Raw genomic sequence first — 20,184 nt, forward strand, 5'->3', positions numbered from 1 at the left:
CAAATAAATAATCAGAGCTGACACATGGATAGCTTACTATACTGTAGGCACTGTTCTACATACTTAACATACATTAGCTAATCCTCATTACAATCCATTAAGGCAGGTTCTGTCATTGTCCCCATTTTATAGATGAGGAAACTAAGGCACAGAAAAGTTAAGTAATCTGCCCAGGAAAAGCTTGTGTTGAAATTCAGAGTCTGGCCCCAGTCTGTGCTCTTAACCAACCCCCATTCCATACTGCCGGTAGGCTGAATGCAATAATCGCATACACAGATTCATTACGTTGGTTATGCAAACACAGGGAGGAAGAGATTACCTTTTCCTCAAGAGTTTTTATGAATTCGGTGGTGTGTGGGTTGCAGCTCGAGGCTGAAAGGATTTAGCAGGAATAACGAAGGAAAGGACTCCACAGGACAGACCAAAGATGTGAGCTATAAGAAAGAAAGAGACAGGGCAGCCCGGGTGGCTCAGTGGTTTAGCGTCGCCTTCAGCCCAGGGCATGATCCTGGGGACCCGGGATCAAGTCCCACATCAGGCTCCCTGCTTGGAGCCTGCTTTCTCCCTCTGCCTGTGTCTCTGTGTTTCTTGTGAATAAATAAATAAAATCTTTTTTTTTTTTTTAAGAAAGAAAGAAACAAATAAGATGGTTTCTGAAAGTCTTTGTCAACATTGGATGGACACCAGTTGGGAAAACTGGGTTGAGGACAAACTTACTCCTTGAGGGAGGGAGAGGCTCCATGACCTCACAAGCTGCAGCAAGTTTCTTCAAAAGTGAAAGGCTCTTATGTTTCACAGGCAATGGGATATGGTGATGCCAATAGAAGGGAAAGGCTGGAATTTCTCAACAAGACATTTGAATTGACCAAATTCAGTTTTAGTGATCAAAGCCTCTTCTGTTTCTAGCGATATTAACAGAGTCAATGATGCCATTGCCGACCAAATGCCCATTTTCATTCAGCGCATGACCACGAGCATCTGTGGCTTCCTATTGGGATTTTACCAGGGTTGGAAACTGACCTTGGTCATTATCTCTGTGAGCCCTCTCATCGGGATTGGAGCAGCCATCATTGGTCTGGTAAGAATGTCTTTTCACTTCTCTCCAAGATATCTGCACTGAGAAACAGCCAGAAATGTGAAACTTGATTCCTTTTTCCTATTTATGTTTAGTCAGCATTATTATCACTGTTTTGTTGTGTTTTGGTTGATTCTTCCTTAGTATCAAATAACATTCCATCAATCCAGGGATTGATGATATTTTAATAACGTAAATATTATTGCGTTAATAACAATAGCAACTACGTTTGTTAAGGATTTGCTATTTTGCCAGGCACTATTAGGAACTTCATATATATTATCTCTGATCTTTACAACAATCTTATAAAGTATTAATGTCATTTAAACATTAGAAATGGAGACTCAGAGACGTAAGGGACTTGTCTGGGGTTGCACAGCTAGCGAGTGACAAAACTAGATTCAAATACAAGGGACGCTGACTCCAAATCCCCACCCACTCTCTCATATGTCTGTTGCTTCCCATGGTCTCCCAAGCTCAGATATTTTCTTCAAAAAGGCCCAACAAATGGACCCAGATCAGTAACAAACACATAAACGAGATTTCTGCAGTCACAGCTGTGTTCTCCATGCAGTCGGATCAGTTTCAGAATGAAGTGACCTGGCCCATTCTGAGTAGTATCTTGGCATGCAGGCCAGGAAAAATGTAGCAGTAGGAGTTTGGGGTCATCCCAGTGAAATCCTAGGATTAATAAATTATTATATCATACTTCTAGAGCAGCTGCCTTAGATAGCAGCAGATCATGAGATCTGGCTCACTAATAGTTTACTGTAAGTGAGCATAGATTTCGGGTGGAAAGCTGCACACCCTCACATCATGGAGCAACAGGGAACCAATCTCCATAAAATTTTCTAGCAAAATATTCTCTACAATCCCGTGGCTATATTACTCAAACGTTTCCCAGGTCGTACAGAGTGACAATGGCAAAGAGTTCACTCCTCTCAACTGGCCACTAACCTGACTCTACCAACTGGCTCAAGAAAGATATATTTAGCCTGTTTTGTTTTGAGGAAACTTTTGTTCCTCATCTTGAAGATAAGGATAATGCCTCCCAAAAGCCACTGTGATGACTTAAGGCATAGTCCATGTTATCCACTCAGCATGACATCTGGCACAGAATTAATTGCTAAAGAGATAATAGTTTTTAGTTTTTCCAATCCACCATGTTGTGCAAGCTTTATAACAATCTTTCCTATCAAACACTTTCTAGCTTCACTCCAGAAAAGCCTCACTCTCCACAGGCGATCTTTGGGGATTCTGTGGAGAATTCCACAGCTTTTTTGATTCAGCTTTTTTCAGCTAAATACACTTAATCTCTTTTCTCAAACCTGTGATTATTTAATATTCATACTTAGATGGGCAATATGTTACATTTCAACATGGTGGAGATGTAGCCTGGGCAACCTGATTTGAACAGGCTTAGGGGATGGTTTCTCTTACTATCTCAGGGCCCGTATTTCAAGTTCTTGTTAATGTGTCACTGATTTGGAATGCTGTAGCTCTGCACTGGTTTCTTCCTGAATTCAAGTCTGTGCATGTTTGTGTAAAATGATACAAGCAACCTCACTAGGCCCAATTCAAAAGCAGGACCAAGAGAAAAAGCAGGAGGGTGCAACATATGACATGTTACATGTTAATGAGGGTTTTGTATGCCTGTGTCGGACTTTATTTTTTTTTTAATTTTTTTTTAAAATTTATTTATGATAGTCAGAGAGAGAGAGAGAGAGAGGCAGAGACATAGGCAGAGGGAGAAGCAGGCTCCATGCACCGGGAGCCCGATGTGGGATTCGATCCCGGGTCTCCAGGATCGCGCCCTGGGCCAAAGGCAGGCGCCAAACCGCTGCGCCACCCAGGGATCCCCTGTGTCGGACTTTAATATTTACCATGAGAAACATGAGCTATCATTAAATATTTTCCAATTTACATCTTTTAAGCTCCTGTGTCAATTTAACAGAAGTATCCTGAGATTATTTAATATGCAATAAATTACAATAAAATTATTAATATTCATAACTACTTAGTTTCCTCAATACATAATTTAGAAATAAATTAGAAGAGGATTGTGGTAAAAACTACAATGTCCATAACATGTAAATTCAGATTTTAATGTTGATGAAAATAGCCCTATTTCCTTGTTGTTGTCTTTTCAATTCACAACTTTTATAAAATGTGGACTTGTGACATAAATATGTTGTAATAACATTTACTTATTTTATATCTTAGAATTATGTTTAAGACTGTGTTTGAGAAGAGTTCTGCTACTAAAAGTTTGGAAATTTTTGGAGGATAAACTTCTTTAGTCTGGATACTATATATATTTTAGATTTTTGAGTTGTTGATCTTCTATAATATTTGCTTGTATTCATTCCGGTGTCTATCTGTGCCAGGGATTTCTTTGGTGATTAATTATAATTACAACTCAATCTAAGTCCAATTTTAGAAAAAGCAACTTGTTAAATATTAAGGGCAATGTCTCTTTTGTTCTTTTTGTAAGAAGTAAAGCTAGTTAGTTGAGCCCCTACATTTGAGTCAAAATGCTTTGATATTTATCTGGAGCTTTCTCTTGTGTGCAATTACCTCTGCAGCATCACGAGTCTCTTTATGGTCAGGACCTCTCTCTCATTCTATACTCTGAGTAACCTCCAGTCTCTGTCTCTGGTGTTTGTCTGTAAGCTGTGCGAACATTCTGTAGTCAATAGCAATGAAATGTGACATGGTTTCATTTGAAAATTTCATTAGTATCATAAGTGAAACACTGTGGTCTTACAGAATCCCCTCTTGGGGACTCACTCTGTGAGAAGGTTCTTGAGGCTGACTTCTTTTTTTTTTATTTTATTTTTTATTTTTTTATTGAGGCTGACTTCTAAGGAAGTCATTTTGATATGCTAACAACCAAACACTCATGGGTGGGGCTTAACATGGGTCAGACTTGGACCAGATTCTTTCCTTGGTGAGCCGTTATAGTGAGAATCCAGTATTAAATCACCCTACCTGTTTACTCTGCTAAATGAATCACCAAATGACAGGCTGACTTACTTCATTGCCTGGTCTTCATGTTTTGTTTTCTTCTTTTGGATTTTAGAGTGTGTCCAAGTTTACTGACTATGAATTGAAGGCCTATGCCAAAGCAGGGTCAGTGGCAGATGAAGTCATTTCATCTATGCGAACAGTGGCTGCTTTTGGTGGTGAGAAAAAAGAGGTTGAAAGGTTGGTTTATTGAAATGTCTACCATATTCCTGAATTTCATCGTTCAGCACATTACCCTAGATCCTCCCCATTTTGTACAAAGTGGCAGATGTACCTTGGTCTGTTTACCCTGAAAGAGCTTTTATTCAAGAGTTAGCTGAGAGTATTAGTTGGGCACAGTGCTACAAGGACCCCTAAGTCTTTAGCTGTATGTTTTTGAAAATGTTGTAGTTGGAGATTTTTAGAAAGCTATCTTAGGTTAGGTATGTATTTCAACTCTGGTGGTGTGCGTGCACGCATGCTATACACATCATAGCGGTCGGTAACACTGTTTGCTCCATGATCTAAAATGCAGTTCCACACATTTTTATTCGGTGTCTTTTATTCAGCTACTGTACTACATGCTCTTTATAAAGTCTGATAAAATTTCCATTTAATCATTGTTTGATTAAATTTTGTTGATTTATCACTGGGTATATTACAGACCATCATTCTAGGAGATTAATTTTTAATGAAAATAAAAAACCTAAATGACCAAAACAATACAGCTGTCAAAATTTTGATTTTGTTTTTTCTGCCTTTTATCTAGTATTTATTAAGTGCTTACCATGTGCCAGGTACCGATTTTATAAAATAGCCACCAATTTAATTAAACTCTTATTTCATGAGTTGTAGATCTAGTATGATGATGCCATTCTCAGTTGTTACCAAATAAAAAAGAATAGAATTCATAATCTTTAATCGTTCTCTTTTCCTTTCCCCCCCCTTCTTTTGGTCTATGCAGTGAAGTTACCTTGTTTCTCACAAAAAAATTCAGTAGCATACTTCCTCCACCATAAAAGATGTTAATAATAGCAGCATTGTAAATGTTTTGAAAATAGTACCAAACATAGGGTAGACCTTTACTTTGTCCTGTGAAATATTAAAAGTATGCCATGAATTTATGTTTTGAGATAAAGGCAGGTACAGAATGTCTGAACTTTAAGACGATGCTAGTTATTAATACCTAAATCATAGAATCACTGAAGGTTAGTGCTTTGATTGAATTTCTACGGTAGTTATCCATGTCTCACGGCTGTGAACCCAACCGGTCATGTTACAACATAGTATTCTTGGTCACAGGGCAGATGAGTGAGTGTATATGGAGATGAGTCAGCGCAAACACTGGTTTTAAACCTGGGGGAAAACAGTTGCATCATTTTCTGATAGAAAGCATGCTGTGTGACTTGATAAAAACAATGTAAGCACAAATAGTACTAGATCCCTCATGTTCAAACATTTGTGTTGAAAATTCTTTTCTCTTGGGATAAAGTTCTCACTTTTCTCACACTATTCTTTTTTTAATATTTTATTTTATTATTAATATTACAGAGAGAGAGAGCACAAGCAGAGGAACAGCAGAAGCAGAAGGAGAAGCAGACTCCCCACTGGGCAGGGAGCCCAATGCAGGGCTCAAACTCAGAACCTTGAGATCATGACCTGAGCCAAAGTCAGCCACTTAACTGAGCCACCCAGGCGCCCTATCTCATACTATTCTTTTCCGAGAAGTAATCAAGTGTGAGGTTTTGTTAGGCATTGTTCCTCCAACACATTTCATTGCCAGATTGAAACAAACTAAATAACAACATGGAAGTTTTTGTCATTTTCTTTCCCGAAAGTTGCTGGGTAGCTTGGGTGATTTTATGACCATTGAGTAGGAGCACTGCATTGTGGACTGTTTTCAACATTCTAACTTGCACTGCTGCTGCTGCTGCTGTAGACACAAATGCTTTCTCTTCACAGGTACGAGAAAAATCTTGTGTTTGCCCAGCGTTGGGGAATTAGAAAAGGGATCGTGATGGGATTCTTTACTGGATTCATGTGGTGTCTCATCTTCCTCTGTTATGCATTGGCCTTCTGGTATGGCTCCAAACTTGTCTTAGAGGATGGAGAATATACAGCAGGAACCCTTGTCCAGGTACTTTGGTCTCAATGACCTATACATAAAATTTCCTACTGGTATCTTGGAAAAGCCTACAGTTAAAGCATTTTGTTTATTCCTTTAGTGTCTGAGGGAGGAGAGCATCAATGACTTGACGGAGTCCATCTGCAGAAACAAGCAATACCTACACATTTTATAGTAAAGGAACACTGAGCATTTGAATTGATGAGGCCAGCGATTTAATGATTTCCAATTAACTGAAGATTTTATAGCTGTAAAACTATGATTTTCTGACTGAGTCCAAAAGATAATATGCTGTGAAAATATAAGGTAGTGAGCTCTCAGCTAAAAATTAACAGCTCATGTAGTTAAGTTTAATAATAGTACAAGATATGTGCTAATGGACCTATTTGTGAAACATGATGAGGTACTAAAATACAAAACCAATAATATCCTCAACTGAACAGGTAATACAACCATATTTTATTGTTCACTTGTGCTATAGCCATGCTATCACGGATGCCATGACTACCTTAATTTTCAGTATTTTTTCAGTTGTTCTTTCAAGAATTATTGAGCATCTACTATATGCCAGACCCATACAAAGCACAGAGGATTCAATAATGAGCAAAAGATATGTGATCTTTTCCTGATGCAATTTATAGTTTAGTGGGGGAAAAGAAACAATAATTAAACAACCACATCAATGCCTAATGACAGATGAAAACATGTGCTATAGAAGACAAGGAACATTAACAATGAATTGCAGGGTAATCAGGTGTGGACAGAGTCAGAGAAAGCTCTTTCTCTTGCTCATTAACCCAATGTCTTTCCTCCTTAGTTTACAGCTCCTCTCATTTAAGCTGGACTCTTGTCATTGTTCTCATTATCAGCTGAATGGCCCCTCCCCAATAAGGCCTTCCATGTTCCTTGAGTCTTTTATTCTCTTGTATGGCTTGCTGAACTTTTCCTTTAGAGCTCTTGAATGAAATTGAACATTTGGGTTTATTTACATTTGTTCCTACCCTTTCCTGTCCTCACACAGGAGGTGTGTGCCCGTTACACATGAGGTCAGTGAGATAAAACAAGAAATACATGTTTCATTTGGCCTATTAATTATTTAATTAAGTATATGAATTTTTAAAAGATTTTATCTATCTATCTATCTATCTATCTATCTATCTATCTATCTATCTAAGAGTGCCTGTGTGTTAGCCAGAGGAGGGGAAGAGGGAGAGAGACAGAATCTCAAGCAGACTCTGTCCTCAGCACAGAGGATGAAGCAGGGCTCAGTCTCTTGACCCTGAGATCATGACCTCAGATGAAATCAAGAGTCGGGTGCTTAACCAGACTGAGCCACCCAGGTGCCCTATAATTAATCATGTTAATATTAAAAGCAAGGAGATAAGAAGCAGTTTCATATAAGATTCTTAAATAAAATATTTTGGCTCAAGATTCTAGGTGAGACAGCACCAATTAAACAATGAGAAATGCCAAAATCTGATATGCTAAAAATTTGCTAGCTGATAGCTTATAATTTGAAGTCTACTGCTTTAATATAAATACACTTGTAGGGAAAGTTGAATGGAATTTTATTTATTAATAGAGATGATTATCAGAGGTCAAACTATAGTCAATCTAAACTACTGACTATTTCATTAACAGTTTGCGAATACACTAAGAACAGCTTTTTAAAATTCAGTTCTTTGCAAGATGAACAACAGGCATCACTTGAACTTTGCTTTAAAAAATTAAGTATGATAAGACATGTTAAAGTGTCTTTTGAAACTATAGATGGAAAATGTTGCTATTATTGTAATTTAACCACTTTCTTAACAACTCTAATATAGCTGTGAACATTTGAAAAACCAGTGAAAATATTACAGATATGAAACCTGACTGTGAAGTCCCTTGTCTTTACTGATCTAATGGCTGTTAGGAACTTTCAACATTTAGTAGTTGACTTTAGTCCCAGCTGCTTATATCTGCTCATTCTGCAGAAAAAGATGCACTAAGAAAATACATCCTTCCTTTCATTCCATGCCTGCAAGGAGAGGACAGAGATGTGCACAAGTAACAGTTCAGAGGGAAAAATGAATTGACAAATTGGAAGTCAAATAATACACAATTCCAATTGTAAATGCTGAATTTAAAAACCCTTTGATTACTCTCTCTAGCAGGAATCCAATTTTATGGTTCTGTTAAAAGATAAACTGAGGCATATTAAAACTTTTAGAAGATTTTTTTAAAAGATTTTATTTATTTATTCATGAGAGACATAGAGAGAGAGTAGGAGATTTTTTTAAGCAAAAATAATTCCAATCAGGCAGCACCAAACCAGAAGTGATGAGAGGCCACTCTCTACCCACAGGAGCAGGGGAATGATTTTTATAGAGGAGAGGCAGAAGCAAAGCAAAAAGATTGTCTGATCTGTTCAGTTTAAGCAGTTCCGTTGCCTGGGGGAGCATGATTGACCATTCGTGATCACTTTTCCTCAGGTTTTTTTTTTATTTCTTAATGGAGGCATTTGCGCTTAGATTTTGGTTTGCTCATAGAAGCTATTGAGGCAATAAATCAACCTCAGCCTAATGGCCTCCTCGTTTAACTAACTAGACACTCCTCAGCTTCAGGTGTCCACTCTTGTCTATGTCTTCTGTAAATAATTTGGCTGAGAGAGTACTTAATATGTGCAGATGTGACATCCCCTGTGTCTCTAACATTTTAATCATCAATTATTAACCTTACCTCTTATTCCTAATGCCTTCCTGCAAGCCTCTGCTTACACCTTAAGAAATACACCTTTGGGAAAATGAGAGATCTCCATTAACAGTATAACCATTGATTGTTCTCTCTCTTTCTCTCTCCCTTCCTCTGCTCCTTCATCTCTTTCTTTGTCTCACTCATGTGTGCAGGCACATTTTTGGTCATACTTCTGAGTAGCAAACTATGAAGTCTGAGTGTACATGAGCCGAGTTGAGTATATTAATCCACTAAACTAATTACTAATTAGGTTAATCAAATATATTTTTTTGGTACACAAAATCATTATTGGCTGTATGGTAACTGAGCATATATGGTAAATGGTTCATGTAAATGACTGTGATTAGTATCACTTGCACACAGACTAAAAAACAAACTCTGTGATCTATTAGGAGAGAAGATGAAAGGGAATTGAAGAGTCCAGAAGGCTGCTCTTTCATGCTTGCCAGGTTTCAGGACTCAATAATAAAAAATAATATCAGGAATAAAGTAACATGTATAAGGTACCAAGCGCTCAGTGACATATTTCATACAAATACTATATGTCATATCAAAATTTCATTCTGTATTGATGTCACTATACTACTAATTAAAAACAAAATGGAGCCATGAGGTTGAAAAATATGTGCTAAGGGGTTTGGAGTGGGATATAAACACACGTGTCTGTGCCTCTTGGATCTGACTCATTAACCACTGTTTTCCTGCCTCTGGATCCTGCTTCCAAGGAGCCACTGAGCCCCTTTTCCTCAGCACAGCACACCCATAGATATATTGGTCCCCAGTGGTCTCTTTTGCCTTTCTTCTTTCCACATTGCTGTCCAAGGGGCTAGCGTACAACGTTTGGGGTGGGAAATGATGGTCTGGGATGGGTGCTAGCTTTTTTTTTTTTTTAAAGATTTTATTTATTTATTCATGAGAGATACAGAGAGAGAGAGACAGAGACATAGGCAGAGGAAGAAGCAGGCTCCTAAAAAATAAAAAATAAAAATTAAATTAAATTAAATTATACTAAATTAAATTAAATTAAGAAAGAAGAAGCAGGATCATTGCAGGAAGCCTGATGCAGGACTCGATCCCAGGACCTCGGGACCCTGACCTGAGCCAAAGGCAGACACTCAACCACTAAGCCAGCCAGGTGCCCTGGGTGCTAGCTATTGTGATAATATTAGGTACATACTTCTGTCCTGTCTCACTCATTCTCCCGAAGTACCCTGAGGGAGATATTTGCAAAGCCAGGCTGAGCAGGGTTTGACTGCCAACCTCAGCTTAGGTCCCTCGTGATTCAATCTAGAATCTAGAGCAGAAGTCTGCAAACTATGGCCCTCCAGCCAAATCTAACTTGATGCCTGTTTTTGTGAATAAAGTTTTATTGGAACACAGCCACAGCTATTTGTTCATTCTTGTCTCTGGCTGTTTTTATAGTATGTAGCAGAGTTGTGTAATTGCTTTGGAGCCCTTATGGCCTAAAAAGTCTAAAATATCTGTTATTGGCCCATTATAGAAAATGTTTGCTGATCCTTGATCTAGGACATGTGAAAGGTTTCCTTTGCTCAGGTGGTCTGATAAAGGTGGTCTTAACCCAATTTAGAGAAGTACTGTGCTATCTATTCACCGTATCATTTCCTTGTGTGGAATCTTACTTCTTTCAGCATCATCACTATTATTTATGTGTCTAACACTGGATTAATCACCTTTCAACTAATCATTGCATTTAATGCTCATAAAAGTCCCATGAGTTATATGCTTTTAGAACTCCTGTGTTACAGATAAAGAAATTTAGGGCTTGAGAGATGAAGTAATCTGACCATGGGAAGAACTACCTGCTGTAATTAAGGAAAAGGAACAAGAATGATGAAGAGAGAATATCCCACACATGGAGTGGGGAATTCAGGGAGAAGGCAAGAGGGGACTGGTGCACATCATCATGATATGTGGAATGCGGTTACTGGAGAGGAAGGGAGGTAACTGGGAGGCTCTGAGGAGTCTCGTGGTCCAGACACAAGACTGAAAGAAAGCAGGGAAGCCATTATAGGCTAGGTTCATTTGACTGCCTGAAGAAGACTACATTCAGGCAGCAGCCAATCTTCAGCTCAGCAAGTAACTCTTGTCCCTGACGGAGGGTGCCCAATGAAACATCCTCTGTGAGCTTCATGTGACTAGCATCCATTTGGTCAAAAGGAGTCTTTTGCTCCTCCAAAGGCACGTCACGTGACAATTTGCCCCATTGCCTCTTCCTTTATAAAGAGCACTGATAAACACAGAGTGCTATTTGGTAGGAACATCTGCTCATGCTCAAGTTGCCTTCCCCTAATTTAATGAAATGACAGGGTTGGTGAGGTAAAGGACAGCTTCCTCAGGATTGCACAGGGACCTGGCCATAGCAACTGCATGTCATGAGCAGCAGAAGGGCCTATTTGCAGGACAGAATGTCAGTCAATAGCCTGGGTGCAAATACTGCTCTACCACTTAATATATGTTGTAATGTAGGGTCAGTTAGGGAACCTCCATACACCTTGGTTTTTTTCTTCTGTTGCATGGATTAGATGAAGTAACACAGATAAAGAGCTTAGAAATATACCTTAGCAAAAGTAATAGTAGTAGTAGTTATCCTAGTAATAGTCCACTAGTAGCAATAACACGGCAGTAGGAGCAAGCCTGTATTACAGGTACCAATCTCTAGGAAAATCAAGCTAATCATACTGTCTTTACTGAAGAAGGCTACATAAGGCTGTTTATATTACAAAGTGAATTATCCTATCACTACTCTAACTCACTTTGTGTCTATATGCTGCCTTGCTTAGACCTCTTACTCATTTCAAAATATGTTCTTCTTTGTAGTGTTCTACACTCTTGTAGTGTAGTGTTCTACACATAGGTGTTCAATTAAAAATAAATGTAGTCTTTTAAACCATAATAATAGAAAAAATGGAGATACTTTACAGAACCAAAACTATTCAGGTATTTCTAAAGAGCTATTTAGGTTTCAAACTCCCATGGAGGAATATTTCTGAGAAACATCTGAGCTCAAATGATAGCACTATTTACAAATTGACAAAAACACATGAAAACTGGGTTTATCTCTTTTCATTTCAGATTTTCCTCAGTATTCTATTAGGAGCTTTAAATCTTGGCAATGCATCTTCTTGTCTGGAAGCCTTTGCAACTGGGCGTGCAGCAGCCACCAGCATTTTTCACACAATAGACCGGGTATGTAAAAGCCAAAATAAAGGCCATGAGCAGATTGGGCGTGGGGAGAAAAATGAATTTCCAAGGAATTTACCCTTAATATTAAAAAAAATATAAGGGAATACCACAATGCTCTTAATTCAGCAATACTTAATAAGGGTAGTCATGAGCCAGATCCCATACTGAGTTGGGACTGCGGGAGTGAAATAGAATGAATAAGGCCCTTGCTCTCCTATCATACTAGAAAATAGGCAAAAAAGAAGGAAGCACATTTATGGATCTAGAGGGTATTTTGCTTAGTGAAATAAGTCAGAGAGAGAAAGACAAATACCACATGATTTCACTTATATGGAGAATCCAAAAAGCAAAGCAAATGGACAAACAAAATACTAGAAACAGACTCATAAATACAGGGAACAAACTGGTGGTTGCCAGAGAGGAGGAGGCTAGGGGCATGGAGTGAAGGGGATAAACTTCTAGTTGTAAAATAAATAAGCCACAGGGATGAAAAGTACAGCATAGAGAACATAGCCAATAATATTGTAATAACTTTGTGTGATGGCGGAAGGTAATTACACTTACCTTGGCTAGCATTTGGTAGTGTGTGTCATTGTTGGATCACTATACTGTACACCTGAAACCCAACTTACTTCAGGGAAAAATGGAAGTTAAAAAAAGACATAAGTACACTCAAAGATGGGATAATGTTAGTACAATAAAGGAAATAAAATAGGGTGGTAACAGTTGGGGTGGGAGGAGGAGTCTTTAGGTGTCAATAATGTCATCTCTGAGGAGGTAGTATTTGCCCTGAGAAGCCCAGGAGAGTCAGCCAGGCACAGTGAGGTTTAGAGGAGGAGCAGTGCACGGGAAATGAGAGCAAGGAGGCTGTTCCTGCAAGAGATGCCCCCTGGTTGGAAGAGGATTGGTGAATCCGAGGACCTCAAATGAGGTCACTGTGTCTGAGCAGCGTGAATAAGAGCACAGAGGCTGGAGAGAGGAAAGGCCAGATCATGCAAGATTGTAGGGCCAAGTTCATAAGTTTGGATTATCTTCTAAACGTGACAGAAAGTCTCTACAAGCTCATATAGGATTCTGGTAGCCTAGCTAGGATTTTCCTGGGTAATCTACTGAAGCACATTGGAGGTCTAGCCAGAAAGTCAAAATCCAAGAATAGAAGGTGGAAGAGGGCAAGATGTTCTTCTCTGGAAGCCCTGGAAATCCAGAGGTGTTTCTTTAGTCCCCTAAATCTGAAGTATTTATGAAGCATATAACCTGCCCAGGGAAATTATTCATCACTTTGTTTTATATTTGAGAGTTTCACATATTGGAGTATAAACAGATTGTTGAAAACCACATAGACACATTGAGCTATCCAAATTCTACCTCATTCTTAGGGTTGTTATATGCTCAGATAAGATGGTGAGTCTAAAAGGCCTTTGAAACTATTACAAAAAACTAAGGCATTTAATAATTGCTTTATTATCTTTACTAGAAACCCAAAAGGAAGAAAGCAGATTACACTCTTGTCCCAAATAGAGATATGGTCATGAATTTCTTTCCCGAGTGTAGGAGGGGAATGAAGCTGACCCTGGAGTGTTCTGGTAGCAAGAGATGGCCCTCACTCTTTTCTGATTAACTAGAATGGTTAAATTCCAGATGAGGCTCACACTACTAACAACAACAGAGATGAAATTCAGCATAACAACTGAAAGTTGGTAGTATTTGAGGGACCCATTTAAGACATTCAGTTAGTTTTAATCATCATTTATGATAGGTACTCAGTTGTAGAGTACTATTGGACCCCAGCTTGGCTGACTAGTTGTGTGGCCTTAGGAAAGATACTTAACCTCTCTGAGAGTTCTCATCTTCCTCAATTGAAGAATTGAGCATATCACCTGTCTAGTTAGGTTATAGTGACAATTACATAAATGACAAAACCACATTAAAATACCTTGTGAATTGTCTTCTATGGGATCTCAATAATATAATAATATATAATAATATGAATATATTATATACTAATATAATTGTAGATAAATACTGTATATTATATTATTATTATGTATTATATTATTAATATTACATATTAATAATATAAATATATTATGTCATAGTAGTATATCAACAAATAGTAAAATTAAATTAACTAGATGTAATTAATGTGAAGTTATATATAAATTATATATTGACATTTCATATTGATAACTAATTATAAATTAATTATGTGTATATGTTTGATTACCTATTAATATATTATATATGTAATATAATATACCAATACTATTAATATCTAGTAATATAATACTTCATATTAATATCTCAGTAACTGTTAGTATTATTACTATTATTGATTAATAGTTAATGTGGAAGCAACTTTGGTGTAGTGTTTTACCGAATTGCTTTTCTGTTTTATGAGTAAATTCAAACCAAGATGGACAATAAGTGCATATATATGTGTTGTTGCTGTATTCCTTTTATATTCTGCTCCAGAAACCCATCATTGATTGCATGTCAGAGGATGGCTACAAGCTGGATCGAATTAAGGGTGAAATTGAATTCCATAATGTGACTTTCCACTATCCTTCCAGACCAGAGGTGAAGGTAAGAGTTCATTGTTTTCCCAGGAACTGCAGCATTTTTTCTTCTTTGATGATTCATATCCAGGGCCACAGATTAATCATTTTTCTAAAGCATGACAATTTCCAGGAAGAAGGATCAGAAGCACGTTCCTCTGGAAGTATCCTTAGGCATCATGTCATTTCACAGTCAACAAGTCACATTCCTTTACATCAACAACACTGTGCAGATTCCTCTGGTGAGGACATTCAGGTTAGGTCAGGTGAAGGAGGCTCCTCTGCTGAAGTGAGTGGCAGGGCCTGTCATTGTAAGTATAAGCTGAAAACAAACTACAAGGCAATCAGAACAATCAAGAAGTGCAGGTGTAGACGTCAGAATACTGCGTGGGCAGGGTACTTCTGGCAAAGAAAAGCTGGTGCCTTTGTAGTTTTTTACTTCCTGTGTATAACTTCACAAAGGTCATTAGATCAGTCATGGGAGGAAAGGTAATCTTGTGACCTCATGCTCATGTGTCTTGTGCTACGTGATTGCCAGGGCACATGATGAAGAAAATTTAGTTTTCCTGCACCTACACAGCAAGTATCTTAAAAAAAAAAAAAAGATTTTATTTATTTATTCATGAGAGACACAGAGAGAGAGAGAGGCAGAGACACAGGCGGAGGGAGAAGCAGGCTCCATGCAGGGAGCCCAGTGTGGGACTCGATCTCAGATCACACCCTGGGCCGAAGGCAGGCGTTAAACTGCTGAGCCACCCAGGGGTCCCCCACAGCAAGTATCTTTAAAAGCAATTAACTCTCCGGGAAAATCAGGAACTGCTCTCCTTGAATAGCTTGACTTCGAAATGAGACTTTTTCCTAATTTTTAACAGAATACCTCTAGCCATCCTTTCTTAATAATATTTCTGTTACGGGAACTAAATCCCATGCAACTTAATTCTGATGCTACATACCTAAAATGTAGGTAAACACAGACACACACACACACAAACATACACACATACATTAGACATATATATATATATTAAATTGCTGAAATTTATCTTCTGTTACTGTTACATATCACATACATATGGAAACATTAAATGGAAACATTAAATGTCACAACATATGTTAAAGTACCTTGTGAAAGATAAACCACTAGGTAGTATTCACTCAGTAAAGATTTTTCAATGGATGCTTAAAAACTTGCTTTATAGGGGATCCCTGGGTGGCGCAGCGATTTAGCGCCTGCCTTTGGCCCAGGGCGCGATCCTGGAGACCCGGGATCGAGTCCCACGTCGGGCTCCTGGTGCATGGAGCCTGCTTCTCCCTCTGCCTATGTCTCTGCCTCTCTCTCTCTCTGTGTGTGTGACTATCATAAATAAATAAAAAATTAAAAAAAAAACTTGCTTTATAATATCTATTCAGAACCAGCTCATACTAGCTGTTTCACAAATACCAGTTGAATGAAAATACATTTATTTCATTCTGGTTTTACCCTCTATTCCCAACACCAGGAGTTTGCTTTAATAAGCTCTTATTTAGACCTGTGTGTGCTTAGCCCTGCTGGGTGCCACACTGTACTGGGCTGTAATGAGGAAAGGCACCCATAGTGCCTACCCACCCTAGGAGGAAGATTACAGTCCAATACGGTCCAGTAGGTGAAGGTATATTTGCAAGCCTGACTCTCTAGTGTGAACTGAAATACGTGAGATTTTGTCACACGAAGGACCCCAAGCCCCCTTTACATGGTAAGGATAAAAATTACCACTGAATGGGTGAAAACAACCAACAGATGCTTATGAATTAGCTACTTGTTCTTCCCTTTCTAGATCTACCAGCAGTTGGTCTCTACCATTAACAATGCTTTAAATGTAACAAACACACCACAGATACTTGTTAGGGAAAGTTTTTCAGATAATATGTTCCCATGCAATACAAATGTATGATAGCTTAAAATTTATAAATTAGTTTATTGTTAATCCACAATCAGTAAATTAGTATTATATTTCTAACTTGATGGCTCCTGTTCCTAATTGGGACAATCTCCTTGAGGCATCCTAGCATATCAGAAAATATTTATTTATTTATTTTTATTTTTTTCAGAAATGTTTTATTTTTATTTATTTATTTATTTATTTTTATGATAGGCACATAGTGAGAGAGAGAGAGAGGCAGAGACATAGGCAGAGGGTGAAGCAGGCTCCATGCACCGGGAGCCCGACGTGGGATCCGATCCCGGGTCTCCAGGATCGCGCCCTGGGCCAAAGGCAGGCGCCAAACCGCTGTGCCACCCGGGGATCCCTTCAGAAATGTTTTAAATGTAGATTCTGGAACAAGCTTTTATTTATTTTATTTTTTTTAAAGATTTATTTATTTATTCATTTGAGAGAGACAGAGAGCACAAGCCAGGGTGGGGGAGGCAGAGGGAGAGAGAGAAATGGACTCCCCGCTGAGCTGGGAGCCCAATGTGGAGCTCAATTCCAGGACCTGGAGATCATGACCTGAGCCGAAGGCAGATGCCCAACCATCTGAGCCACCCAGATGCCCCTGAAGCATACTTTTAAAAGTTGGCATGGCTTATTTACAGTGTTACTACATATCATTTTATTTCTTGGACCCGCCATTGGTTTATTAACGAGTCATGTGCTGAACGCTCAAACCTCATCCTAGGCACTGTTTACTAACTTTCTGGTTATTGATGGATATGGATAGTTATGGTTTTGAGGGCATAAGTAAACACAAAGGTGGTATCTTCACAAAGCATCCGAACTTACAAGTCTAATTGCTGACAATCCAAACATTGTTCTCTTCTTTCCTCTACAGATTTTAAATAACCTCAGCATGGTCATTAAGTCAGGGGAGATGACAGCTGTGGTAGGATCCAGCGGATCTGGGAAGAGCACAGCCCTGCAGCTTATTCAGCGTTTCTATGACCCCAGTGAAGGCATGGTGTGTGTCTTCCAGAAACTTCTCTATACATGGGGATGGGAGAGTGCAAATGGAGATACCCTGGTCAAACACAAAGGCCTAGCACACACTGAAACTGTTCTGTCCCTTGCAGAGTTGACTGAATGATTTTTGACTGAGTTGATTGGACTGATTTCCTGCATGGTGACCATGTTTAATGAATGACCAGCCTGTTCATTCAGTGATGTAACTAAATGTGCAGATACATTCAAAATGGTATTGCTGCCTCTTCAGTGAACTCATATTTCCATTTCCTTCTTTGTGTTATAACAAAATCATTCTTGTCTCTTGAAGTTTTCCAAATGCTAAGTATAGGAAAGGTTGCATGGCCAGAATGAACAGAGTGATTGATTACTGCTTCAAGAATTTAGATTTTAAAGAAATCATGTAATTTCACAACCTGCTTGGTCTCTTTTGTTCCTTGTGTTTATTTGCCTATAAACATAGAAACTAAGAAAATAAATATACAAAATTGCCATTTGTTTATCACATATGTCAAGTACTTTATGAAAATGAGTACTTATTTCCAAAATGACCCCCAAGGTGTATATGCTCATTTTATAAATAAGGAAGCAGAGTCACAAAGATTGAGACTTGCCTCTGAATTGAACCCAGGTTTATTAGATGCCAAAAGCTCTGTTTTTTCTACACTCTTAATGTCATTCTTGTCAACTTCTCCTTGATCCCTTGAGATAGAATCATTTGACCATATATCAAGTGGCTTCAATGCAAAACGTTCTCTGTGATGGATGCACTGTTACACTGACATGACAAACATAATGGAATTCTTCTTTGGGACACACATTTCATCCTCCGGGTATTCTTTATTACATACCAGCATAACTACACTCTGAATATATAAAAATCATGGTTTCCTGATGTAAGATTCTTGCTTTTTTTCTAATCGTAACTTTTGCTTATCCCACTTACAGTTTCAATTATTTTTGAACAGCAAAGTGCTATTTGATGAATCTGGCCAGAAAGTAAGAGTTACTGTAAAGCAGTGCATACAAGATAGGGATCATTTCTTATTTTCTCTGTAGCTTTTGAAGTCCATTTTAGGTCACAAGTCAAAAGATAATAAGAATATTCAAAGCATGGTGAATAACTGACTTGACTCTATTGAAGAATTAATTTCTTTTCCATTCCTGGGCCAATCATTTAAATTAAGTGACCTTTACATTATTTGTATTTTTTCAATGAATTATTTTATCACTATACTTGATTTCAACTATATATCGTCATTCCTATATAAAAACCTCTTTATAGGAGGAATTATTTCTGCTATAATCTTGTGGGTCTCTGTTATTTCTCCCCATAGTCAAGTACAACCTAATATTTTGATTCAGAACCCTGAAGGACTCCAAGAGATGTGATGTCATGCTTATGTTCTCTAGGTAACTTTGGATGGCCATGACATTCGCTCTCTTAATATTCAGTGGCTTAGAGCTCAGATTGGGATAGTGGAGCAAGAGCCTGTTTTGTTCTCCACCACCATTGCAGAGAACATTCGCTATGGCAGAGAAGATGCAACGATGGAAGATATAGTTCGAGCTGCCAAGGCAGCCAACGCCTACAACTTCATCATGGACCTGCCACAGGTACCCCTAGCCTCTCATCCCGGGGGGTGGGTACCCAGAAGTTGTAAAAGGAAAAAAGAAAAAGTTACACAATACTATGCATTTCTTTTTCATTTGAATCCTAAATCATTAAATTCTTAATGCCATGTCAGGTTTCATTCCTGGAAAAGTACCATGAGTCTTCCTCTTTGCCTAAAAACATATTGTTGTTGATACTTTAAAAATCTACCAAACAGGAGAACTTTCTTTTAAAATCTCCCTTTGACATAGACACAATCTTCTTACTCCATCTGTTAAGCATTTGTCTAAGCAGTTGATAAATTTGTTATGTGGCAGTGACTTACACAATGCTCATTTGATGCCTACCAATGTCATTTTTTAAAATTTTTCTTGTGCTTAGGCAGCTAATACTATGCTTAGACAGCTAATACCTCAGTACTCTATCTAACATATTCAAAAATTCCTCATTTATCTTCATTTTAAACAACAGTGACAACAAAAACCAACTCCATATTATTATACATATTTTATGGCCATTGGTCTGCCAGGTCAAAAAAGAGCTGTTATTACCACTTAGCATATCTATAGTGCTTACTACCTACCTACCAGACACTGTTCTAAGCACTTCACATCTCATTTAACCCTTACAACCACCCTGTTGGCAGCTACTATTATTATTTCCATCTATAAAGAGAGAACTAAGGTTCTAAGAGGTCAAATAATTTGCTCAAGGCAGAAGAGTCAAGGTTCACACCCAGGTGGTCTGGCTCCAGAGTCATTTCCTATTCAGCCTTCTAGATTACCTGTGTGAGTAGGATCACTGTTGTGAGCACAATATAGTCCAATGATAAAGAGTCTAAAGCTTTGAAATCAGACTGCCTCCACACAAATCCCAGTTTCTCCATTTGCAAGCTCTAGAAACTAGGGCAAGTCACTTTAGTCCTTTATATC

General features: G+C 38.2%; 1 protein-coding gene across 2 annotated transcripts in view; it reads left to right on the plus strand.

Moving 5' to 3' along the window:
* ABCB11 (ATP binding cassette subfamily B member 11) overlaps positions 1-20,184 on the plus strand; it is a 91,251-nt gene that overhangs the window by 31,518 nt on the left and 39,549 nt on the right. For both annotated transcript variants that reach the window (XM_055308511.1, XM_055308512.1), the window contains 7 exons: positions 907-1,078; positions 4,158-4,282; positions 6,044-6,218; positions 12,036-12,149; positions 14,619-14,729; positions 17,510-17,635; positions 19,051-19,254. In XM_055308511.1, coding sequence (XP_055164486.1) covers positions 907-1,078; positions 4,158-4,282; positions 6,044-6,218; positions 12,036-12,149; positions 14,619-14,729; positions 17,510-17,635; positions 19,051-19,254 — 1,027 coding nt within the window. The remainder of the gene's footprint in view (positions 1-906; positions 1,079-4,157; positions 4,283-6,043; positions 6,219-12,035; positions 12,150-14,618; positions 14,730-17,509; positions 17,636-19,050; positions 19,255-20,184) is intronic.

The sequence above is a fragment of the Nyctereutes procyonoides genome, unplaced genomic scaffold, assembly GCF_905146905.1.
Source record: "Nyctereutes procyonoides isolate TBG_1078 unplaced genomic scaffold, NYPRO_anot_genome, whole genome shotgun sequence".
NCBI classification, from domain to species: Eukaryota; Metazoa; Chordata; class Mammalia; order Carnivora; family Canidae; genus Nyctereutes; species Nyctereutes procyonoides.